General features: G+C 40.8%; 1 protein-coding gene across 2 annotated transcripts in view; it reads left to right on the top strand.

Moving 5' to 3' along the window:
- Window positions 1–26,279, top strand: part of dntt (deoxynucleotidyltransferase, terminal) — an 86,663-nt gene extending 60,384 nt beyond the window's left edge. For both annotated transcript variants that reach the window (XM_034608686.1, XM_034608684.1), the window contains exon 11: window positions 25,243–26,279. In XM_034608686.1, the coding sequence (XP_034464577.1) occupies window positions 25,243–25,329 (87 nt within the window). In that variant the 3' untranslated portion in view covers window positions 25,330–26,279. The remainder of the gene's footprint in view (window positions 1–25,242) is intronic.
- The last annotated feature ends 984 nt before the right edge of the window (window positions 26,280–27,263 follow it).

Here is a 27,263-nt window from a genome sequence, read left to right on the forward strand (position 1 = left end):
TCCTTATCATTGTTCAAATACACATTTTTTGTTGTTGTGTTGCTTTAAGAAATGGGCTGAAATGTCACAATTCACAGCTGAGAATGACTCATGATTGGTCAAGCGTGCTCCTGCGCAGACTCTGGCTCCAAATGTGGAAAATGGCAACATTCGCATCTGATGTATTTTGACTATTATCTGTCATCTCAAAAGTTTGTGAAAGGAACATCATGCTGTATTTACTAAATACTGTTTGCAACCTTTTCCTGACAAAAGTGTTTGTAGCTGTAAGGTAATGGAACAATAATCCGTTCTTGAATTTGAAAAAAGCTCTAGTGCGCCTTCATTCATTTCTGTGGCTCAGGAACCAAATTCAGACCCTTGTTCCTCTTGCTTCAAGTTCCCGCTGTGATAAAGGGCTATTTTTATCAATAAAGAAGCTACTGTGTCAGTATGGTTTTCTTGTTACTGGTGACTGTGAAACAGAATTGACAAAATGCAACCCAGGAAAGCTTTTGCACCATGGCGTGATTGATGACCGAGCCTCCACCGTCAAGTTTGGGTTGGGACGCCCTGCTGGCAGTAACTGACATCTAGGCGTCCTCTGGAAATACTCTGCTGACCAGCATCAGTATCTGACTTCCACAGTTGAATTTTAACTGAAGTGTAGGTCTGACAGAGTGGTGTCGGTGAGGGAGAGAGGGAGGGTCTGTGTGTGTGTGTGTGTGTGTGTGTGTGTGTGTGTGTGTGTGTGTGTGTGTGTGTGTGTGTGTTCCTGTGTCCTCTGCTGTAAGTCTGAGGGTTTGTAATAATTAATATGTGTAGAGAGCTTGATGAATGAGGACAGGTGGAGAATTTCATCATGCCTAGACAGACTGACTCCCTCCCCAGGCATGAGGCATTCATGACCCGCCCAACACCTTGAAAAAACCCACCCCTGTATGTGTGGCAGGGTCTACCCTTGAAACTCACTGTGTGTGTGTGTGTGTGTGTGTGTGCGTGTGCGTGTGTGTGTGCGTGTGTGTGTGTGGTATTTCAGCTCAGGAACTCACAGGCTGCAAAACAAAGTACACCTGTTAAAAATGTGTTTTGTTTAAATGCATTTCACTGTCCATTGTTTCCTGCAAATTTATACATACTTCCATATGCCGTGAGTTGAAAGTGTGTTATATATTGTGAGTGTGTGTTTCGATGTGTCTCTCCTAGAGGGTAATTACTCTATGTCATGTTGTAGGAGTGTGATTAATGAGGTTCTGGTCAAAAGGCTTTGAGCAGCGATGGCCTGGCTTTAGTCCTGAAGCACAGTTACAGATATGAGAGGACCTTTTATATTCTCGCTCTACCTGACACCTCTTCTCTGCACTTCAACTAACCGAGTGTTAATCAAATTACAACACTGTTATGACAAAAGGAAACCTACTCTGCACCGTAAACTTTAAAGAATTTAAGTCTTACCATTTTAAAATCTACAGCTTGACTAGAAATGTCCTATTTTTCTTCTCATTCTTTTTTGCACTTCAACATTAGTCTCATTATAAAATATTTACTTGCATACACCAAAGAAAACACAGCCTGTATTTACCAAACAAAGAAAATCCGGCAACAAGCTTCCAGCAAGCATTAAGAGCAGCTCTCAAGTGATCACATGATTAATCGCTTTAAACTCACAGCAGGAATAGCTGGTCAGAGATGAAAAAGGAATCCCCAATTTCTTATTTAGTGAATAAGTGCTGAAACAACAGTTGTTTTAAATTCTTAATATTTCCAGTGGCAGTATCATGGGAAATTAATAATAAACAATAACATAGCAAACAAATAGGTAATTGGCTGAAATTAAAAAAAGAAGAAAATCCTGTTACCTACCACAGGGCAATGACATGCAGGTTAGGTTGATTGTTGACTTTTAATTGCAGGTAGGTGGTTGTTTCTGGGTGTATTTTAGGGACTTAATGACATTTGTAGTAGTTAAAGTCACTACACAGTGCTGTATTTAAAATGTACCTCGTCGAACTGATCTATTTGTACGAATGAGGGCTTTCCTACAGTTTGCAGTGAATGTTTTATTTTACTTATATTCTGACTTAAGTGTATTATTTTTTGAGAAAAAAAAATACACCTAGTTTAAAGTAAGTAAGGCCATGAATAATTTCTTTTGAGCAGTGATTTTATTGCAAATAAAACATTAACTGGGACATCTAGGAAAGCCCACATTCATACAAAAGACCTCAAGGAGTAGATTGGAGTAGATTTTGAGGTAGTGCTAATTTTAGATTCCTGCAGGATATATGTAAAAAGGGTTCTGATCGCTTGTGTGCACAAATGTGAGACACACATTAGTAAGAAGGACGACAGGAAATTCCTTTAAAGACTGAATATTCTTCAGCTTGCCCCCCTACTTCCCAGAAAAGCAAAATATGTTTTATTCATTTTTTTTTAGAGTAGATACGTTTATTATCCACAATGTGCTCTACACCTCTTCCCTGTCTGCATCTATCCTCCGGGGTAACAGCAGAAGTTAATACGAAGCATACATGTCCAATTACAATATTTTGGATGTAGAGTGCTCACAGCTCTTCCGACCCCCCACTCTCTTTCAGCCTCTGAGCAGTGGATGAGTGGACAATAACAGGGCAATTGCACTGGGCTTTGGGGAGTGGTGGTTTCCAATGCTCGCCGGGCTTCAGTGCTCACACAGGCAGTGTTTGTCGCCTGGAAGCAGGATGGGAGCCGGCTGGAAGGAGGCCGGCTCTCTGCGAGCAGAGGAATGGGCGGAGAAGTTTAATTTAGCGGATGGTGGCACAGGGACCCTCAGGGCGTCACACACTGTAACACACACACACCTGAGCATACGCTGTGACAGACACACAAGCGTAGGAAGGTGCGGTCTCTGTCCTCCAAACATCCTGGTGGCGTACTGGGAGAATTGGAAAAATTGGCGTTTAAAGATGGAGTGCTGTGCGAGGTAGTAGAAGTGTGTGTGTGTGTGTGTTTGTTCACAAAGCATGCACATTTGCAAATGCTTCTTGTCGACCTTGGCGGTGCGTCTGCTCTTATGGATTTTAATTAACAGAGGTGGATAAATAGACGTGGTGTCGCTGCGTGTGAAAGAGGAGCGATGCATTGTGATCCTTTTCTCAAGGTCAGAAGTTGATCGAGTTCATTCAGTGCTTCGTGGGTGACGACTGGCTTTCAACCAAAGTTAATTAGTTTGCGTTTGGTGCCATAGTGGAAGTATTTGTGTTTACTGGTGATGAGGGAGAAGGGGTTCATACAAAATTAAAAAAGGAAATCCTTGAAATGTGTTACTTCACCTACGTACACACGTGGCTGCCAAATCGTGCACTCACACATGAGCTCCTCTACAGTTTCTTTCCTCAGCTTGTAAACGACATGTTAGGGGCACCTCTCTCCAGAATTAATGAGAATTATATATGAAGGTAGCATCACCACCAACCCCTCTGCCCATGATTATGAAAGAGCAAATATGATCCCTTACCAATTAAAAGCTTGCAGCAATTTCATGCTACTTTATCACCATTTGTGTTTCCATTATAGACCTTAGGCAGTTTTAATCCAGTGCTGTTTATAAAAAGCAATAAAAAAACCTTAATTTTTCCAGTTCATTGCCCACATTCTACGCAACCAATAGCAGGGATTGCAAGGAATCAGTCAGCTAAAGTAAGACATTCTGTTGTGTGTCCTCATATTAACATACAATGTAAGTGAGGAGGGAGGTACGTTTTTTTTCTCACTCGCACTAAAACAAACAGGACAAAGCACAATAAGTGGATTACAAGTTGAACTATCGTCACTGTATTACTGTTGCGGAAGTGAAGTATTCCAGGAACATTACACTGGTAATTGCTACACTGGGTGTCTGTTCTCAGGTACAGAAATTGAATTCTTATTTTCTTTCTTTCCTCCCTCCCTCTAATCCTCCTCCTGGTTTGTGGATGGTCGGTTTTATTATTAGGCTGCGTGTGGTTTGTTAGTTGTTAATTTTGCACTCGGTATTGGATTGTTCTCGCTTTTTGCCATATTTAGACACATAAACTGGCCAAGAACATGTAGAGTGCATCATAGAGTGTTTAAAAAAAAGCATGTGGGTGCTACAGCTTCAGTCTGAATCTCATTTACACCTCGTTAGGAATTTAAATGACCTGAATAAGACATAGTGTGTTTAAGGTGTGAATGCACACTTTGATGAATATGTAAATGTGTTACAGCTTTAAGTGGGGATCAGGACTAGTATATTTAGTAGGTTGCAACAATGTTGTGTAGCTGTGGCTGATACAATTGTTTATTCATGTATTTGCTAACAACTGTACTTCCACTGTGAGTGGAGGCTGTTATATATAAAGGCCGTTATGTTAAATAAAAAACTAATTTTGTATATCACAGTTATACAATTTATTCATAGTATTGTTAACAAATACAGCACATTTATAAACTTTTATGAACAAAGTCAATTGTTCTGAATTTGGTTCCTAAATGTGAAGACTTGGTTTCAGCTACAGATGTCTCTCACTCTGCAGGGGTAGTAGTTGCATACTTTCCATGTCTTTGGAAATTAGTTTTTTACAAATTGTTTATGGCACAAAAAATCAATGTTCACATTAAACACGTTACATATTTCATTGGCTAAATATTAGTTTTGATCATGTTATTTAGACACAAATTTTATTTTATAGTTGATTTCTGTGTCATATTTAATTCATCATCAATAATTCAGATTCAGACATTATGATTAATGAACCTAAGAGAAAATTGCAAGCACATTAAACTGAATTGAATACCACATGGTCTCATGAATGACACATATATACCACCCGAGGACATTTTCGTAAGCTCCCTCTGGAGCTGCAAAATACTTTTTACAACTTTTTTAAAGTAAAACCAGTCGAGTTACAAATGATTATTGCAAATAATGTCCCAATTAGTAAACATCAATATGGTCAAAATAACTTTAGTTTGAAATATATCATTTTTAAGATAGGGTGTTTGTTCTTTATTGTTAAGATAGAGTTAAAGGTGGGTTAAGCGATTGTGGGGAGTGACTGTTATTTGAACTTAACCTTACAACCTCTTCATCCTTTTTCACCCATTTCAACTCCTGGTAATCTTTCCAGCGTTAAAATGCTCATCAATGTTCGCGCTGGTCTTTGTCCTTTCGTTATGTCGTTAACTTCTTGAGGTTAGCTGTAGTCTGTGGTGATTCATTCACAGCGCTACTGTGAAAATGATTGTAGTTATAACTTGCTTTGAGATTTACTGTGACTTTTTGGACTCATCTGGACGAGTTAAGGACTTTTCTTAAGACCTTTTCCACAAAGCAGGAGAAAAATATTTGGTGATGCTGCTTTCAGCCATTATGCTCCGAGGCGATGAAACAGCTTCTCAGAAGATCTGAGATGAGCTGAAAATATAGATGTTTTTAAACGTAAACTAAAAACCTATGGTATTTTATAATTTCATTCTTATTATTATTAATTCTGTCTTTTTATTAACGTTTACTGTTTTATCATCATCTACTTTGTAATCCTTTACAATGTATGGGTGCATTGGTTTCTAAACACATTAATCCTTTTTTTAACATTTTGTCAATTGCTTGTTAAACGCTTTGAACTGCAATTGATTTGTTTGAAAGTTGCTATAAAATAAAGATTAACTGATGATTGATTTACAAGACTATTTGCAAGACCTGCGCACACCAGGTGGGGTCTCAGCCTGACAGCCACACCAAGAAGCAATTCATAGCTTGCTTAAGTGAGGATCCATCATAACGACAAGTTACATTGTCATCCTTGTTTGGAGTCATAGCATTAAACCATTTCATTGTCGGGGAATGTAATGCAGATGTGTGGTCATAGCTTGAAACGTCCTCACTGTGGGTAGAGTAGTTATCACTGTGGGTGCAAATATTATCACTGCAGATAGAAATGTCACCACCATGGGTATCAATGTCATCACTGCAGGTAGAAACGTCATCTCGTCATTAAAGATTATAACACACTCATTATGTCCCCTACTACTAGTCACATAACTTAAATGGCTGATTATCATCCACAGAGCCAACAAGAAACTGACAAACACAACACCCTGTGATGTGACAGCAGTGTCTGGGTAAAACTGCGCAGTTAGAATAATAGACCCACATACTGCATGGAGATATGTGGGAGCAGAGCAGAGATGGATGGGGAGTAGTTTCTTAAGCTTGGATCAGAGTGCAGGATTTAAAGAATCTCAACATATCTCATATTTACAGGCTGTCCGCTCTGGGTTACTCTCGTAAAACCTTGTCTTAGGTTTCAAGAGAAGCTCCCACCCAGGCGGGAGATAAGGACGGGGAATTACAGATTACAAGATTCATTTGGATTTGTAAATAGGATTTGTAAAATTGGACCATTTTAAATGTTGCCAACAGGTGCTTTCTAGGAACACCAGGCAACAAACTCAAAACAAGCAGGGAGCTTCGCCAGCAGTAAAATCCCGCTGCAGTCATAATTTGTGGAAGGGAGAGTAAAGTGGGGAAACATGTGGATAGACAGAAGGGCTCTGCAGGTGTGGAAACCAGGAGGTTTGGGTTTTGCAGGACGAGCTGGAGGCATTCTTATTATTTACTGTTGAGACAATCAGCTTTTCTATTAGACCTGTTGTTCACTTTTGTTGCTCTGATATTTTTCTTCAGTTTTGTTTTTGTTCTGCCTCCCAATGCTTTTGCTATAGTTGAGGCCAGTGTGTGCTTGTACTAAAGAGTAGTTCAACCATGTATGAACAGTTCTGTGAAGCTGAAGTAAAAGACTGTTTGCAAAATATAAATATGTATTCAGGTTGTGATGCATGCATTCGTAAAATTGTTTTACATGTTTTCAGGCTGCTTGGTATTTGTGTGTGGTTTGGAAAAAGTATTTTCACACAAAATAATGCAAAAAATCGCTGCACATGATTGTGAATCTTATTTTTCATTTGTAGATAATGTACACATTAGCAAATGTGGTAGTACACTACACTACAGGTTAATGCAACAACGTGTGACATTTGCACAAACTGCTAAAGAAACAATTACTGTAGGTTTATGGCCTGATCTGGCAGATGAAGACTTAGGCCCAATCCCATTTCACCCCTTCTCCCTACCCCTACCCCTTGTGTTCGAGGGTTATCTTGCCCCATGAAACGGACTCACAAGGGGTAGACAGCCCTTCAAGAAGCCATTACATCATCAGTAGTCGTCGCGGAAACCCAGAAAAACATCATCAGTACTTGTCGATGATGAACAGATGAGACAAAAAGTTTTGCCTGGGATGTCATTGTAACAACATTGTTGAGATCTTAAATAAACCAGTGCTGTTGTTTGCAGTTACTAAAGTGACAAACCTATAATATCCAAATGACATCGATGCTAATGCAAGTGAATCAATCCTCTCAGGATGCTTTGTTATTAGAGGAGCAGTTCAGTTCAGTAACATCGCTGCTATAAGCAGGTTCCAATCAAGTGCATCGTGCGATATGAAATTAGGTGAAAATATGGGATTATCATGCAAAAAAAAGATTGCTATCATGCTAACGCTAGCGCGCTAGCAATAGTACATTGAAACAATATTATACTAAGATATTACAATCACTATATCATAATTTTTTAATCCGTATTAATGGAGAAATTGCTACATTTGTGGGTCTCTCTCCCAGCTTGCCTGTGGTTTGCAAGGCATTCTGGGAAATTTCCATACCCCCTTGGGCCTAACTAGTCAGAAAGGTGATTCTGAATGTCACAACATGTGCAGAGCTGCTTGGAGTGGCGATCTCACGATGTTAGTTTTAAGGGAGGCTGCCACTGGAAGATGAACATGATAGATGTTGGGTGGCTCAGGTCATAAGAAGTAAGATAATATCACAATTCAGTTGTGGGATATAACTGGCAATTTGCCTCAGCCACCACAATCTCCTGATGTCGGTCCCTTGGATTGTTACACACACACAGCAAGGAAGTAGCATCCACCCATCACCTCTGATGTCTGCATGGTGTGTCGAAACAATGGGGCTCTGCAGGTCCCTTTCCGAGTCGCTGCCTTGATGTATGTCAGGACCAAATGTAGTCAAAAGTGGAAGTGAGTGGGTTTTGTTTTTCCGCTCACAAGTTATTTGGACACTCCACACATTCCCATACATTCTTTACGTGTTGACAATGATGACCATGGTACAAACAAAGCCTCTTGTAAGTAAAGTTTTTCTGCTCAGAACCTTTTCACCTGCCTCTCTGTGCTCATCCAAAGCAGCATCTAATCAATAAGGACTACAGAAAACACAGATAACGGCAAATACTATCAGCCAGTTCATTATCTGGATGTTCCAGATTTTGTTATTGGGGTGTAAATGAGGTCATTGCACACGAGCCAAGAAAACTGTTTCACTGCTTTGTTTAAGGCAAGTGTTTCAAATGGAAACCTTACTGGTTTGTTTATTTATCGCGACACTTTCTGCTGCATGTTATCTTTGATCGATAGTCACTTCCTTCCAGTCTATGGGCAGGTGACTATATTAGCTTGAGACTGTTTTATAGACTGTTTACATGTTTGTTGTTATTTGCATGTCATTTGCTACTGGATTTAAATAAAAAATTCCGCTGGATTAAAAAACAATTTCATGGTTAGTTTTTAAGATTTCACACTTACATTTATGAACATTTTACCCGCAGGGGTCGCCAAGTTGTTTGTTTCGTCCGTTCGTAAAGCATTGGGGGAGCGTCTACCCCTTCGTTATTAGGTGGTCCTGAATACACTTAGGTTGAAGGGATGTTTGAAGGGCTAGATGGCCACTGCCCCTACATCACATAGGGAAATGGAACAACACGAGCACTTTACGGCCATCCGCAAAACCAAAGGGTTGGGCCAAGTAATGCTAAGGGGTGAATTGGGACAGGGTTTAACAAGCCAGGACTACTCAGTCCTCAGCAGAGAGGTTTTCTACTGGTTTTTATTCAGAAACAGCAATATAACCAAATGCTATGGGGTTGGTCTGGTGTGTAGTCTGTTAACTCACAGGGGAGAATACCTGCTCAGATGGTCCCAGATTAAATTAACCAGATTATCCAATTAAGTAAACAATTAATTGGTCGAAATTATTATTGTCAGTTCATGTTTTAAACGGTCAACAATGAGAATACCTAGTCGGAATCACCCCTGCATGCCTGCAATGTCTTTGTCAGTTCTGTGTCCATGTTAATGCCGTACTCACGAAAAAGGCCTGACTGTCTTCTTGCATTTATTCTGATTAAAAACGCCGCTCTACTCTTAGGGAGCTGCCACTCAGCATTACAAAGACAGGAGTTTTTCATTTGCCATAAATACCTGCACATATTTCCTTCTTTTTTCTTCTGCCAGTCAAAAATGGTTCAAGGAATTTTCAATTTCAGGGATTTGCTTTGATCACGACAGTTTGGACGTTTTCTCTGCTATGTCCCCGAGTTGGTCTTGAAAGGCTCTGACTGTAAGATGGAAGCCAAGTGGAATTCTGGCAGACAGGTAAATCAGCGTGGATGCCTGATGGATTATACAGTGACAGCATTCATTGAGTTAACTGTGAAGGTGTTTGCTGCAGTGACGTCTAATTCCACTCCGGAAGGTTTCCTGAACAATCCCTTGTCATACTTTGTGCTCTACTGTTGCTTTGAAAAAATACCTCATCAACACCAGATGCAACAATTTCCTCTGCTTTGGCTTATTTTATTAGAAGTTTTCTGTTTTTGCAAAATGTTTCAAATGTCAGTTGTCTCTGAAAAATCTAGTTATTTGCACAAATTTGTGAGAACCGCTCTTTTGTCCTCCCCTCCCCTGAAACAAGACGCCTGTTTGCTCCAATTACCAAAGTAATGAGGCCCCCATGACAGGTGAACAATGCAAATATGCACATTCACTTCAGGATACAGTTGCCATGTAACTGGGTCGTTCCACATAGAGGTCAGAGAAACAATTAATGGACTTCAATGGGAATAATAGGGTAGTGTGAAGTGGGAGGGCTGCTGCAGTAATGGTGCACAGTGCTGTGGTAAGCCAAGTGTCACACAACCAGTCAATAAATGGTCCACTAGCTTTTGGTTTTATACTGATTGACTTTCATGGTTATAGTCTTTGTCACTTTTTCCTCTTTGAGTTTCAAAAAGAGAATAGGGGGAACAGGGGTAAAGGAGAAAAATGCTTTAAGACATGCACTGATTCTCTGCACTCTGTGTAAGAGGTGAATGAATGAACGCAAATGTCAGAATGAGAGCCTCCGGTTTATCTGCGAACTTTCTCCCTGCCTGGCCCCCTAGTATAAAGTCCTAAGAGATTCAGGAGAATCCGATGTGAGAACACATCCCCGGCTGGATTCACAGCAAGCAAGTGGGAGGTTAATGATGCTTCTAACACGCGACAGACACAAACAAAAAGAACAATATCTCCTGTTGAAAATACGGTGTCATACACATAGAGCCGACAACATTGTCTGTGTGTTGTAAAGAAATTCTTGTGATCTCCGCATTGGAGTTAATAAGTTACTTCCTGCCTCTGCCTGCTGCACCCGGCTGCTCCACCTCCCGCCTGAATAACGCAGAGGATTTGTTGCTGTTGTGAACGCATCTGTGCAGAAAACCTCCCACTGTGTTGTGCATGTGTAAAAAGCTAACTGCAGGTAAAGTCCGGACCCAATTTTCTGTACTAAATCTACAGGTCATGTCTGAAAATGGCTGTGGTGCTCACAGTGACAATGTTAGCGTGTTTAACAGGCAAAATGTTGATCTTGTTCTGGAGAGGGCATCCACTGTACATGCCGGTTTTAAGGCTGTTTGGTAACATCTGGTGCCAAAGAGATAGCAAAGCGAAAACAGGTAAAAAACAACAACAAAATAATGGTGCTGAATTCCATTGTCTGCGGAGAGAGTGTTTCTCACTTTTTTTCACCTAACAGTTTTTACTTCTTCAATTCTTCTCGTACTTCTTTACTCTCTGTAGGTGGAGAATATTTCGTTCATTGCTGACACAGCAGTTTTTCTGGGTCAAATGGGGCAAATCTACACCATCACCGCGAAGTGGGATACATTTTAAAACACGGCCGCAAATTGTCATTTATGTTGACAGCACAAGTATATTTTTTCCGTGAAATGGCTGCCTAGTGAAGCCTAAGAGGACGGTATGTCTATTGGAATGTGCTACGGGAAGGGAAACGGTAGTGACAATAAATCAAGGGGGAGATGAAGATGGACAGAGCGACGAATAAAGAGAAAGAAAGAGACAGGGTGGCTCTGTCGCCGCTCCCGCCGACTGTTATCCCTGATGAGGCTGTATCAGCAGGATGGTCATCTAATCAGCCTTCACAGTGGGACAACTACATCAGTTAGCATCAATGATAAATCATATTGACAGCTATTCCCTGACAGAAAGAGGGTAATGATAGAGGAGGGTGTGTGGAACGGTTGAAAAATAGACTGAAATGAAGCAGGAAAAAAGAGTGGTGGACACATTTAGGGGAAGGAATATTTTGAATAGAAAGGAGGCACATAATTGCATGAATATTATCTTTTCATTTACTGTTCTTCTACCACCCCCCCCTTTCTCCCTGTCACAGTTTCACGACTATCTCACCCACTGTACCTTGGCCACTTTTTCAAGCTCTCATCCACCCACTCAGTTCCTGTTACTAGCTCCTAATGAGTAGAAGTCATAGATTCTTAGAGATAAAAACTTTTTATTCAATAGACCAACCATATACATTCCGAGTCCTGCAAACTGCAATCTTATAGTTATGGAATTACAGTGTAAAGAGCAGAAATTTGACGATTTTGTGAACTTGTAAGATGGAAGGAGAGGCCAAAGAAGGGTTGAAGGGAATGTTGGAGGTTGGGGTAGCTGGACTGAACCAGGGTCTCGACTCACTCAGGAGATGGATCCTGCTTTATTATTGATGAAAGTGAATGGCAGAAGGTTTCAGGAAGGCCCAGTTTTGGGCCATGTCTGCTTGTCGTGCAACATTAATTGACACAGCCTTTGCGGTGGCACAGGCACCGGCCTGTCCGAGGCTCCCATTTCAGGTTGCCCCATGATTTATTTACAGGGACACTCGATGGAACAACCATGGGGTGATTCAGGCTTATCTTGCGGTCTGTGTGCTGCAGTGCCCTCTAAAAGGCATAGGTTAAAGGTTGATCATGTTCTTTAGAGGTGTTAAGTACATGTATGAACTAATCTTTAGGATCTAATCTTTAAACTGAACTGACTACATGAATAACCTTTGCTACTGATCAAGGCAGTAGCATTTAGCAGCAGAGCTCCCCAGACATGTTGTCTGTTTAAACTTGACTACTTCCTGGTTAAACGTCCTCCAAACTAATTAACAAAATGTAAATGATTTGTCCATGCCATAGACTGAATATAAAGAAGAATGACGTGTCTCCTAGTCCACCCAATATCCAGAAATGAAGCGAAAATATATGAAAGTTGCAATCTTACCCCTGTGTAGAAGCAATTGGGTACATGTAATCGAGTCATTTTTATACAATCAAATAACTAATTAAAACAATAAATGCTGTGGAATAAACATCAGTATGATAAGATCTACGTAAAATGTCAATAATCATCCTTGAGAAAATACATTTGGACATGTACTTTGACTTTTTAGTTTGGCCCATTTGCTAACATGGAGGATGTGACAGGTTGATCAAGACACTGTTATGGAAGTTTCTGGAAGCTGGTGAAAGGAGAACTCAGGCAGCAGCTGATGTCTTGTGCAGAAGGTTTTAATGTAGACTTGATGCATCAAGGAGACCAGAAGGTGGAACAATGTACAAACGCTAACAGAGTAACATTAGTGTCACCCCCAAGTCTGAAGATGTCTCCCACAGCATCCCAGTATATCTTCCTCTACTTGCGTCACCCATGAATGGCTAGAATTGCTGTCACTCTCTATGTTACATGTAGGTGTTTGCATCCTATTGGATGGTTAAGCCTAAAGTATGCATTCCTAAATCACATTGTGTCCTTACGTGTTGCCACTGGTGATATACACAAAAGGGATGAATTTGGCGAGAGTTGAAGTTGGTGCCTCTCTGTCTGGTGCATCTGAGTTAGATATGAAAGTCCCTGAGCGTAGACACTACAATGTGCTGTTGGCTGGTCCTTTTATCCAGAACCTGACCTTGGGTACTGCTTAAAGAGAGAAGGGAGTATCTGTGGAATTAGACAGGCACTATTCTCCTGTACAGATATAATATACAATATACATAATATATGTACAGGCACTATTCTCCTGTAAAGATATAATATACAATATACATAATATAGTGGCATATACAGTAATGTGTGAGGATGGTCAAAAATTCATCAACAGACACCATGGCTTTACTTTCGAGGAGCTGATTGACTTTCGGCAATCTTCATATGTCTATAATTCATGCTGAACCACTTACTGATCTCACCCTCTTTTGGCAATAGTTCCACTTTCAATTGCCTGTGCCTTCTAAAACTTACAAATCACTGTTAAAATAAATCAGCTTTTTGATGCTATGGTTGTGGTTTGAGTTAAGATAAGTACTTTGTAAATGTTTACATTTATCAACACTGCCACAATAACTTGTAATTCACATCTTTAGTAGTAATCGTGGTCTATGTAGATGTGTAAACATGATATATACAGTCATAAAATCTTGTCTTTTTTAATGCAATTGTTTTGTAAAATGACATTTAGCACTGCTGTAGTCAGGTGATGCCTTAGCGTTAGGATTCAGCCATGTAGCCAGTTCTTGAAAGGTTGTACATGAGCTATTCTTAACACAGTTTACTGATCAGAGCCTTCCTATGCAGAGGTGATTCACTTTCTGTTTGCGGAAACAACTGTGTGTTCGTTTGGACTAAATATGATACGGCAAAGCAAAGATAAGAAGCTGCGGTTCATCCCTGGCTCTATTTCTGTAATGATGCCGGCGCAGAGGATGTGGCAACTTATTTTTCGTCACCTTGTGGCCACAGTGTCTTGGAACCAGGGTGTGATTAGGAGGAATACATTAATCAGCCAGTGGAGGCTCTGACATGAGCCATGACATATCGCGTCACTTCTTTTCATCTCCTTTAAAAGCAGACTGCTCTGAGCGACCATGTTCTGATGGAGAGAAGAGTTCAGAGCAAAAATCCACCACAACAGTGTCCCAATGGGACTCTGAAGTGATTATATGGTACCTTAAATAACATTTGTGTGGGAGGAGATATCACATTTGGCTACATGTTCCTGGATCCTAAGAGAGCCATTTCACAATGTCGGAAAGTGTTCAGTGATATTGAGGATGGATGGCATTTGCCAGCGTTTTAACTCATGACGCATATTGGCACTTCTGTCATGGATGATAATCATTAAAAGCACAGCCAGCAGGATAAAGTGGTTGGAGAGAAAATCCTTTATTATTTAGGAATCTCTCGATATGTTTGTTAAATCAATGAAAATATCATGCTTCCTCTAACATTATACTCGGACCAAGTCTCTCTGTGACACATTCCGGCACCAAAATAACCTTGCACTGCTCCATTATTACTGAAAAGTACTATACTGCACTTTTGACTCCCTACTGGCACATTCACCATCACAGTGAGTTACCAAAATACAAAATGAGTGCTGTCAAGAAACAAAAGCTTGTTCATCTAGCAAAATGCCTCATGAAAGCCCACCAGTGCTGTCATAGAAATAGAACGCTGGGCTCACTGAGAGGCAAACCTGCTGCTTTATATATGTGCTGTGCTCACACCACTTCCAATGCTGTGGTTACAGAGTCACACTGAGCTAATTCACTGACAGTGGAGGCACAGATTTGGAGCGTAACAGCGACTGCCTTCTTTTAGAACAGCTATGGTTCCGGAGGATTTACCGTTTAAAAAGAATTGTGAGCATGGAATCAGGCCGACCGGCTACAAGATGAATTGTGACCATAAAACCTTTGATTTTATGCAAAGGAAAAATTTGGAAAATGGAAAAAAAATGCATCCCATAAACCATTGAGAATTATCCCTTAACAATGACTTCCAGCGCCTCTTTTTGAATTGAACCTTGTTGCAGTGATTTTCAGCCCTTTACACTCCATTGCTCATCTCTAAATAACCGCAGCATGTTAGAAAGAGAAATCATGGTTGCCCTGTGATAAACATAACGTGTCATAGGACCATCAGATCGTAGCTGACTTTTGCAGTTATGGTAAACATTCCCATGGCAACAGCAAGCTCCACCAATCAGAGACATAACTATTGCACCTCATGATAGTGGGTGGTGTAGTTCTTCCCCTTCAGATTGTGAATGAAACACGTTTTTCTTAACAGTTTCTTTCACAGTTGATGTCATATGGACTGTTCCTTGAGCTCATTATCAAAATCTCTGTTGAGCTCTATTTAGGCTGATGACAGTCACCCCCTCTGACTGATGAACTTTGTCCTTGTAAATACGTAAACTTTACCTTCAGAAACCTGACATATAAGTTCTGTATTCAAACCCATATTATCATAAACTTGATTTCAGTGGTATTTTGTTGACTATATTTTCATCATATAAAAGGTTCCACAAGATCTTAGTAATAAGCAGTGGAAAGGTAAAAAAACTTGCATATATAATCCCGCCTCCATGTTTTGGGATGGAACATGGACCAGACTAAAAAGTCAAAGTACACGTCAAATGAATTTTTCTCAAAGATGGTTTCTGTCATTTTAAGTAATTAATAATACACGTTTGTCCAAGTGTTCATTTTTCTGTAAATCTGGTTTTTATTTGTAGGTATAGAAATGGGGTGAAACATCATGATTGACAGCTGAGACTGACTCACAATTGGTTGACTGCATGTAGAAGCGGGACCTCACTACCACGGCTTTATCATACTGTGCAGACTCCAAATACACAAGATGGCAGCGTTTGTATGTGGAGTTAATTTGGCTTTATATCTGGATAAAGGAGATGCTTCTTTATAAACAGTGTGTGGTCTAACCTTATAGCACATTTCTTCCCCATCCCATGATTGGCGGCCTCTCCCATGTTGAGACTCAAAATGACTCAGAAGATCCTGGCTCATTTCAGTATGAAGTCGTGACGTAAATATTCTGACGTAAACGAAGCTCATATTTTACCGATGTGTTTTTTTTTACATTAAGCAGAATGAAAGAAATGCTGTGACAGCAGCATCCGATCACACTGCAGGAAACAAATCGGTCATGCAAAACCAGCTCCTCTTTAACGAACCAATTAATTATTTATGGGCTTCAATGGAGCAGAGAAAGTTAATTTATTGTTATCATTAGAAGAGTGTTCTGTTTGGGTCCATGTGGGGAAGAGTCAAGGTACAATTACAGGCTGTGCAGATAAGGGAGAGCTTCATCTAGTCACTCTCACACATCCCAAGTTCACAAGACGCCTCCGGACTTGGGTGATGAACTTCAGGAGGATTACAGGCTAATAAATGCATATTAAAGTCATGGCAACAAAATCACATCTTGTCAAGGCAATTGTCCAATTGGAAAATGTTGCATTTCAGGGGGAAAATACAAAAAGTATACATTTTAAGTTAATAAATCAACTTAAAATGTATACTTTTTATTTTACCACTGCTCTGTTACCACGTGTCTTGGTGTAGGGACCCTCCCTGGATTAATGCAACAAGTTCAGCCACTTGAGGTCAGCACATAAAATAATATAAGCTGCTGTAAAATTGCTCTTTAAGCTCTTTAAACTATCTGTAATTAACAATTTTGGAAAGTTACAACGGTATTCATGAGCTTTAAAGCAACTATAGATTCTTTGCTGAGCAGCGCTCACTGTGCTGACATGTGGTAATTGTGACATAATGTATTTTTAATGGTAACACAAGAGGCGTTAAGTCACAAAACTGACTATAATGTAACTTTCAGTGTAAAATCTCTGTAAACTTACATGATACAGTACACAATACCAGCCACAATTAATAACTACCAGGTCAAGTAAGACTATTCCTTTTATATGTTTTATATATATATATATAAATAAAGTTACATAGTCTGAAATATATTGGTATTTTTACTATATTGTTATTTTATGTCTGCAGTTGAACCGGCTCCTTCTCCAAACCTGAGAAATGTAAATTGTCAGGTTTCACTGGTTAACAAAGCCAATGTGTGCTTACTTAATGACTTTAGTAAATAGAACATTTATTACACATTCATTTGATGACATTCTTCTTGTTTGCAGCAGTTCAGAGTGGATGGATTTTTAAACTGTAGACACTGTTAGTTTTTATTTCTAACCAATGATCAGCATTCTGTCTCGTAATATTGACCATGATTATTCTATAACAACCACCAGCACCAGAAGAGCTGATGGGTCAGGGAAGAGGAAGATTGATCACGACGATGTGTCGCCTCACAAGAGAAACTCTCTTCCCTGGTCAGATAGTAACAGAAGGTTCCAGGGAAACTGTGACTACAACAGCAGAAGGGAATATGAGAGGAAAAGAAGACGAAATTACTTTTCAGGCACATCCACCTGCATCAGCAGACATGATTCTTGGCACACTCGCCATCATCAGTCAGTGTAGAGGACCAGGCCTGCTGATCATCACCACCACCACAGCACAGGGGCCTAAGGCCCAATCCCATTTCACCCCTTGACCCTACCCCTTTCTTTTTGCGCGTTCACGTGTAGGGGTAGGCTGTCCCAATACCTGTTGGGACGGAGGGGTAGGGCTCTATACCCCTCCAAACGGAGATTTTTCAGACCCTCACTTCAAACGAGAGGGTACATCGGCGAAACACCGGCAAGCTGGGAGAGAGACCCACAAATGTAGTATTTTCTCCATTAAAAAGGATTAAATAATTTCGATAATGATTGTAATATCTTAGTTTAATATCATTTCAATGTATTATGGTCACTTTTTTGCAGGATAATGCTAGCAACCTGTATGCTTTGATGAAATAATGCAGAGCAGCCAAGCTTTTCAATTTCCAATGTCATTGATTCACCTGCATTAGCATAGATGTTATTTGGTTATTATAGGTTTGTAACTATAATAACTGCAAACAATATCATTGGTTTATTTAAGATCCCAACAATGTTATAACAATGACATCCCCGGCAAAACTGTCTCGTATGTCAGGTTTTCGCGACGACTAATGATGATGTAACAGCTTCTTGAAGGCTTGTCCCAATTCGTAGGGGATGATTTCAACTGATGATTTCAACCACTACCCCTTGTGAGTCCGTTTCAAAGGGAAAGATAACCTTCGAGGGGTAGGGGTGGGGCCTCGGGCCTAAGAGTCAGGCTCGGTCAGAATAGAAAAGGGCAGAAGGATCATGAGGATGTGTGGCCTATAGCAAGAGGAAATCTGTTCCCTGGACAGCGGAAAACAGGTCTTAGCAGCACGGTGGTCCAGCAGTGTTCGAACCCCCGGCACAGCAGCTGTCTCCTTTGTGTGCTTGTGAGAGAGGGAGAGAAGGAAAGGATGGGGAACGTCTTTAATGGTAGACAATGTGGTGGTTCAGGGGTTTAGTTTCAGCATTGATTTGAAAATTAGCGCAGGTTTCCATATTCCTTCTCACGAGTTGTCGCTGTCTCACGAGTTGTCGCTATCCGACTATACCTTGAATAAAAGTTTAAACGAACAATTTAGTAGCACTTAAATGGCACTTACTTATAGCTCTTTGTAGTTTGGCTTTCTTGAAGAAATAGTACTTTCTTGATTCTTGTTGTTCTGGGTTTTGTACCCTCATGGTTGAGTGCACTTATTGTAAGTCGCTTTGGATAAAAGCGTCAGCTAAATGAAATGTAATGGTGGGGGAGGCCCCTCCATAGAGGGTGTTCACTTTTACAAATATATATAAAGTAGTACAGTATCTGGTCCTAAAGCTGCCTGTTCAAATGGTCTGTTTGCTTGACCTTTGTTAATGCTCTACAGCTACTTCAGAATTATTTTATCAGCAATTACTTATCAGCAAAGAAGCTTTTATAGTCACTGTTTCATAAAATTTTACTTAATTGCCCTTTTTACTACTCACATGTCTTTTAGATAAGTTTGAATTATTTACAAAGCTGCTGTTATCCCCCCCCCCCCTCACCTGTGACAGAGTGCTGGTCGTCTGTTTATTAAATGTTTATTAACATTGAACCTATTGCACGTCCTTATCTTACACTGCACTTCCTCGAACCAGTTTAAATGCACACGTTGAGTGTGAAGCCGATGAGATGAACAGCTTGCGAGATATGCCTTCCACATACAGAAAGACGTTACTGGAATGGAATGGAAAAAGTAGTTAGAGGATTGATCTATAACCATTTATTTTTCAACAATGATGCTCCTGTATCTGAAGGTGAAGAAAATTATCTGTAATTTTGTTAAGTAGAACTTAAGGCCATTTGAAAGCTGTTATTTAAAGTAATAAATCAACTGTGATTATAAATATGAATCTAAAATGTGCCAACAACGAGGAACTTTCTGTTAATTCACGGTGAGCTAGAAACACACCACAATATATACGACATATTTTACTGAAAACACATGGGATAAATTGACATTACTTTCAGAGTCAAAGTAGAACACTCAAAGATATTAGAGTTATAAGGAATAACCATCAAGCTTTTATGACACTTCTCTCAGACGTGTTACTGTATCTGTTCATTACCTTCGGCCAGCCTAATCAACTGAATAACTTTGATTTGCAAATGTTTACTCCTCCACACAAGCAAAGAGCCATAACACCAGGGACGTCAGGGGAGGATCCCATTGTTTCTGATTAGGAATTCATTATTCGTGAGCCGTCTGCCTCTCTGCCCAATGCACAGGCTGATTAGCAAGCCAAGGAAAGATAGGTAATGACGATAACACTAAACTCAATAGCTGTTTTATAGGCGGCGGTGCTTTATGGCGCTTGCACTAATTGCTGGTGTGATTAGTGAGGTGTCTGTGCCCTCTCTGGTAACTCGGTGTGTCCTCTGAACTGAGCTCCTGCAGACAGGAGCACAGGGGAAGTGTGGGCGTGCGGTGGATCGTTACAGCAGGAAGACACACGGACATAATCGATTTCCCACTTTTTTTTCTGCCCCTGTCAGCCCTTTCCTGCGAGCCGCAATAAAGACAAATTAACTTAGAGGCAATCAGATGATTTTTTTTTTTTCTTGATCTCTTGGCAGCAAAGTAATCTATTTCTAACTGTCAGAGGAAGATTGTCCAAAAAAAAGGAAACAGAACATTAGCTGATTTGATAACCTGCAATGTATTTTTCTCTAAACATCACCTTCCTGTCTGCTTTCGAGTGCGTCTCCTCTGTTGGAAGCTTAACTTAGACTCCTTATATAAAGGTGTATGTCCTCAGCTGTTAGACCTGTGGATAAGAAAAGCATTCACCTCAGCAGCATGGTGAAACCCATGCTTTTGAAAGCTTTATTGGCGTCTGCCATTCAGTTTGACCTCTGCACTCCAGCTCTTGATACGAGGTAATTGGTTGATGTAGCCGAGCAGAGAGTCACAGCAGAAAGTGAAATGATAGCACACTCACAGAGGTTTTTGTTCAAATACATTTTCCTACCAGTGAGTTTGTGTAAGTGAATTTGCATAGATTTCAGGTTGTGTTTGCATACTTCTCCGTGTGTGACCTTTAGCTTGGTTCTCTCCTGTATTCCTCTGTGCGTTTCATAAGACATAACTCCCTAATGTTGCAGTGTTTATATAAGATTATCCCTTATATTTTATTTCTTTTTCTCTGGTTTAATCTTTTAAAAGTCTACATTATCAAGTCGAATTTTAAATAGATGGATGTTGACTACAGTACAATACAGTAAAATATGTTTTAAAAATGATCTGCATTAAGTGGTTTTGACCACTTGGGGCAGTGTAGCAAGCTTACATATTTTCATCTCATGATGTATAAATGTAAAAGTCTAAGCAAACACAGACTAATAGCATACGATACATTTGGAGTCGTGATTCATGTGAACTTGTGTTTCCACACTAAGATGGTTAAATCTATTCCCCTCCATCCCTCTGGTGCCATTAACCTGTAAGTTGATTTTGTCAGACGGCGTTGTGAACATTAAATAATGATAAGGTCAGCTGGGCCGTCTGCACCAGATGCAAACAGTAGACATGTAGGTCTTTACAAAAATGACCTGGAAACGCTAATATAGATACGAATGATTTTCACATGTGTTAAAAAATATACAGTTTAATGCAGATTCCACAGAAAATATTTCTGCCCCATGTTTGGCACATCTATTGCCGAAGTCTATTTTCTCCTCTTTCATGTGTTTAATAATAAACACATTGTCTTTTAGGTGTTTGGTGCTGGACATAGGATTTCTTACATTAATCAACAATTTGATTCATTACTAAATTACATATTGTTCAACTTTACTTAAAACAGGTTCTGTTGCTTCTGAACTAAACTTTACTGAACTGTTCAACATGCAGATTTTCATTTACCTCATACCCAAGTTCTAATGGCTGCGGATGCAGGATGATCTAATAGCTCCTGAACACATGTAAGAACCATCTTGAGTTGTGAAGTCTGAGAAAATATTTTGGACATCCAGGGTCTGTCTGGGAAAATAAGTGCTCTCCACTGCCAAGTGGCTGGCACTTTATTTTAAATGGATTTGAAACTCACTGTTGTATTAAGGCTTTTTTATACTCAATGTTAGATATGTGTTGGGGCTGCTCTGGCTCAGGAGGTAGAACGGGTTGTCCACTAACCAGCAGGTTGGCGGTCAGTCTCCCCCATTCTTTGGGCAAGAAACTGAACTCCAAATTGCTCCTGATAGCTGTGCTTTTAATGGTCATAAAGACTAAAGTGCATATAAATACACACCATTTACCATCTTCTGTGTGGGTGGACGCAGTCTGAGTTCAACAATAATCAGGGTGACAACGTATCAAATATATTTTTAACAGACAATGAAACAAATGATTTTGCGTTGCCAGCTTGAAATAGTAAAAAAAAAGTTTATGTATCCACATTGAGCTGATAGTATAACACATATGGATTCTATTAAATCCAGTATGATGTTTTAGTTTGGTGGTGAAAATCCTCATTTCGTTTGCTAGTGAGCGCCCTCTGTGTTTCTGTCCTTCACATGCTTGCTGGCAGGTTGGCTGATCGGGTTGAGCAGCTCTCCAGGTTTGTCCCTCCATCTCTTTATCTCTCCGTCTCCCTCCCTCTCTCTCTCTTTGATGTGTCAGTTGAGTCGGGTTGGAGTCGGGCGGGCAGCCATGTCCATCAGCTCCATCCGTCAAGCGGTGGGCCGGGTGGCAGAGAGAGGATGACGGGCAGCAGAGAAGGGGCAGATGTTTTGCAGGAACTGATATGTGTTCACGTCCATGAGGGATGTCATTACGTGGCGGACAGAGAAACATGGAGCTGATTAGCAGCTTATTAAGTCAAGGACACTGGCTCGCAGTAAAACACACCTCTTCCATTCTGGCTTGTGGTGCGGATGGCTTTTCCGGTCACTGAGCACGTGAGCATCTCAGATGGATAACCTCTCTCTCTCTAATTACCTGCTGCTCTATTGCTGAACTCTAAGCTCCTTTTGATAAAACCAAAACGCTCCAAAAAGAATAAAAGCCGCTTTTCCCATTTCCAGTGCAGTTTCCCTGAAGGCGAGAACTCAGAGGTACATAAGGTTTGTGGATTTATCTCTCTGAGAGTCCACACTGTGTTGTGCTAAGTAAATAAAGCAGCATCTCCCGGAGGGCATGTGAGGATTGCAGGAATTGAGGAAAGTGGACAGTGCAGCGGAGAGAGGGCTTTACCCCTGATCCAGGACAATGGCTGAAATGGTAATGTTGAGAATCTCATCTGTGCCCTGTGTTCTCCCCTTTAGTTGGATCTCCAGAGTTTCCTCTGAACAGTAAGCCCTGACATGTGCTGTAAGAAATCGGGATTTACTACAAATCACATCAGCCTTATCCAGCACTCTCCTCTCTTTCCGGTTTTCTCCCTCTTCCACTGCCTCCACTTTTCATCTCTGCATATTTTTTATATCTGTTTAATAGAGAGTAGCTTACCGCACCATAAATTGCAGCTATGTGTGTGTCTGTATTTCATGTGTTTTGAGTGGTTAGAGCAATAAATGGGCTCAGGGTTATGAGAACAGTGAAAAACTACAGGCAGTGGTGGACAACTTTAATAGGCTTTGATAGTTTCACTCAAAAATAATACAGTTTCGCCAAAAATATACTGTTATGTTCCCCAAGACAGCAATGATAAACGTTTTTGTGTGCAAGAGAAAATGAGTGATGGAAATAGTTCCACAGAACAGACTCCCCAGATGTTCAGAAGTGAACAACTTGGGTCTCATTTTTGTATTTTGGGGCATAATTCCCCAGCATAACATCCCCAAGGTATTTCAACATAAAGTTTGGAAGAGCAACGTGCACAAGCATTTAGTTGATGATGAAGAGTTCCACTCTTATCTGGTATCCTTTCTTTTCATAAGCATATCACAACAAACCTCCTTAAATCCACTTATAAATCATTAAAAGATACTCATAATAGATATTATCTAATAATCATCATGGTTATATGTTTCAGTGTTTATTATCATTTATCTAGACTGCGACAGCCCACCATATTCAAATTTGTCCTGCCACAGTTTCATAATGTACCAAGAAATGTTTACACTTCTCACAACAACATAATAACATAAGAGATCTCTATCTTGGTGTTTACATAAAATGAACAAACAATCTGTATCTTACAATAGCAGATGGGTCCAATCGTCAATATGTTTGCTGCATGCATTTCTACAAGGAAATTACACTTTTGAAATCGTGTAAAAAAAAAAAAAGGAAATGAAAAAGGAAAATAAATATGTCAGTGTTGATATTTATGGACACCGTAAATAAATTAATGTTTGGAAAACACTCAGACGTTTAAACATTTTTTGGCTCATAATGAATTTGTAGCGGGTTGGAGGGCGTCAGCTGACAGCTGTCTTTGCGGCCCAGGACACGTTTTTGTTCACACTGCTAAAAGGATGTGGCAGAACACCTACCACCTGTTTTTAAAGCTGTCCACTTGTGATGGGAATCACCCGAGATGGATGACTGACGGCACGGTGAGAGGAGGACAGGAGGCAAGGACACTTGGAGCAGCAACAATATGTCAATCAAATCAAATGCTCCATGGAGGAAACCAACTTAATTTGATTTCTGCAACTTTGTGTTTCTGTTTCATCTGGACATTGAATGGAGTTCTTTTACAGACACATTTATCTTTTACCTTGCTGTTAATTTCCCTGTCTGCAGTCGCATGTCATGTTGTAAAGAGCTGATGGTTACTCATAAACATCTCTCCAGGAGAAATCTACCAATGTTTTTCTAATCTCTTGACTGTAACTCCATTTTACCTCATTTACATTTTAAAGACCTTTTTTCTTGTCCTCATTTTTTGGCCTGTCAGACTTTGCTGTAACAACTTTCTCCACGCTCCCAGGTCTCAGCAATTACTTTGTTCAATGTCACCGTAAGTGAAAGAAATAATGGACAAAACTACAAACAACAGCCAGAAATGTGCTTTAGCCCAAATTAGACTATAAAAAGATGAAACGAGCATCATGCATTGTGCATGTAAACCTCCCTGTCACATGGCCAACCTGTCATTTGCATTATAAAAAACAAGCCAGTGTGGGGGGAGACTTGCCTTGTAGTGTTTTCCCCTCTCTCTCACTGCCTACTAGTTGCTCTCAGTTATCTCAGTCCGCTGGCAGCGGGAGCTGACGTGCTCTTGGTTTTTCTGCCTTCTCTTCGCGACGTGTCAGGTCCAGTTTAACACTTGAGGGCAGGATGTGTCAGAATCACAGTCCTCTTTCTCTCCCTCTCTCTCCGGGCTGTCTCACTCCCAAGGTGAGTCAGGCCTCGTCATCACTCCAACAGAGAAATAACCCATCACATGGCGTTGGTCGACGGCCAGCCGTTAATAGCCCTGTCGTGATTTGTCAGGGAAAATACTCATCTGCTGAAAAGTGCGATCACTTAGAGCAAGGTTAAAGTGTTTATGGGTCGGGAGCGAGGTGGACGGTCAAATGTAAATCTGCACAGTCACGGCATGCGTGGGCCTTGGCGCGAAGTGTGCGAATAAAGTCCTAAATCGAAATTGACAGCTTGAAGAAGTTGAGGTTGTGAGAACATGTACATCGTGAGGAATAGTGAAGCCTGAAGCTGAGAATCTGTGGATCTGCTCTGGTGACAAATTCCAGCACATTTCTCCACAAGTCCATGACTTTCTGTTTGTTTGTCCTCTCTCTAGAACAAGTTCCTGGCAGCTACGACTGAAAAGGACATCTTTGCCCATCTGGGTCTCGAGTACATCGAGCCTTGGCAGAGAAATGCGTAGGCTCTGCTCCTCCCTGACTGGATGATACACGCCGCGTACATCAGTGTTTGTCCTGTCTGCTTGCTCTGCTGGGATACGCTTTCAAACAGCTTTTTAATTCCATACAGTTATGTCTTATTGTTGCCTTTACATTCGTTGTTGTCGTATGGATTACATGCCGCTGTATGATTCATAATTCCTTATTCACTATTGTCTGTTTGCGAGTAAACACTCCTTCACCATTCTCGTCTTGCCTGTCTGTGTAAGTGTTGTAATCATGGTCAGGGCACAAAGACAAATCAGACAAGAGTATGAATCGTCTTGGGAGCCTGCGAGGTGCAGGAGAGAGAGGAATAGCGTGCAAGAAACACAGAGGGAAGCAAAAGAGGGTGACCACGGACAGAGAGGAGGGAGAAGACAGGAAGCTATGAGGAAAGTGGGGGGGAGGGGAGCTTTTGTAGAGCAAAATGTTGTAATCACCCTCCTCCTGGCAGGAAAGTGCTCGGCGTGAAGCTGAGCCAGGTCTCCGGGGAATTGAGAGGCGGGTAATGAGCTTCAGATAGAGGAGCGTTTGGCGTCGCCATTTAGCCTCCATTTAAACCTACGTCCACTGGAGATCATTTAGCTGGCATTCTGCTATCCAAAGACCCATAGCCTCCACTCTTGTTCCACAATGAGTCCCCTTCCCCAGATGCTCGGCTGAAATTAGAGGCACTCAGCTGCACCGGGAAATTAGGAAGAATTCAGACGGAAGGTAAATGAGTCCACTAACCACACGGATGGATCTTGGCATTCAAAGCGACTCTGGCTCCAGTGCATAAAACATCCATTATCTTATTGCTTTGACTTTGGCTCATGTTTTATGTATGAAGGTTGTTTATCAGGATTCGTGTCCTTATTTTTCAAAAGTATGGTGGCTCTGTAGGACAAAAGTCTACAACTGAAAAAACGTAACTGATCCTTGTGGGCAATTCGGGGAAGTCTGACAGTACATCCACACCACCACATTGTAGGTGTTAACGGAGATGTTTGAAAATGATAACTCAGTCACCTGTATTCCTAATTGGTTCTTACTCGCCATGACTTTACCAATACAATACCAATACATTAGACTTATGCTGTTACCACAAGCTGTGAATATTAGTCTGTTCTCCTCTGGAAAAGAGGAGAGGTGGACTACTGGCTGAAGGGAATACAATTGCTGCATGTACCTGTTGTGGAAATGCTGGGGAAGCCAGCACTGTCCAGTGGACGTAGGTTTAATTGGAGGATAAATGGCCAAACACTCCATTATCTTAGCTCAATATGCAAATGTTGCAACCAATGTGTCACGCTGTTCGTGTTGTCCCGTGCTAGTGATGCAAAATGTGTGTCTCTTCGCGGCTTTGCAGTGACTTTGTATGTCATTTTATTGCTTCTCGGTTGGTGTGAATGCACCATTACAGACAGGAAATCCCTGCTCTCACTTTTTACAATTGTTTTTTCTTGTTCGCAGTATTTGCTGTCTCGAAGCAATTAACTGCAGTGTAGACAATCTGCTTCCTGTTCACACCAGCATGCATATGAGCAGTGTATGTGAATGGTCATGTGACATTTGTTTAAAGGTGTGTCGATTTGGACAGGGATTGTTACTCATATGGAGCTAAAACATTTTTGTGGACGGAGATCGTTTTGGTTTTAAAACAAGAAAGTATTGCTATGGATGTAGCCTGACTCATGTCTCCAGTGATGACACGGCCTGTCCTGAGGTCCACACACCCAACCCACTTTCCCATCAGCCCCTGGTTTATCCCAGGGTTCCTCAATGAGAGCAGAGATAGATGAGAGCAAGCCATTCTAGTGGAATACCCTATTTAAAGATCTTTAAGTAGAACAGTCCAGCACTTTGAGGACTTGACCCAGGCCTCCTCCCTTTATCCTCTCTTCTTTCCCCCTCTCGCTCTTTGTCTTCCGCC

The sequence above is a fragment of the Hippoglossus hippoglossus genome, chromosome 15 (genome assembly GCF_009819705.1).
Source record: "Hippoglossus hippoglossus isolate fHipHip1 chromosome 15, fHipHip1.pri, whole genome shotgun sequence".
Lineage (NCBI taxonomy): Eukaryota > Metazoa > Chordata > Actinopteri > Pleuronectiformes > Pleuronectidae > Hippoglossus > Hippoglossus hippoglossus.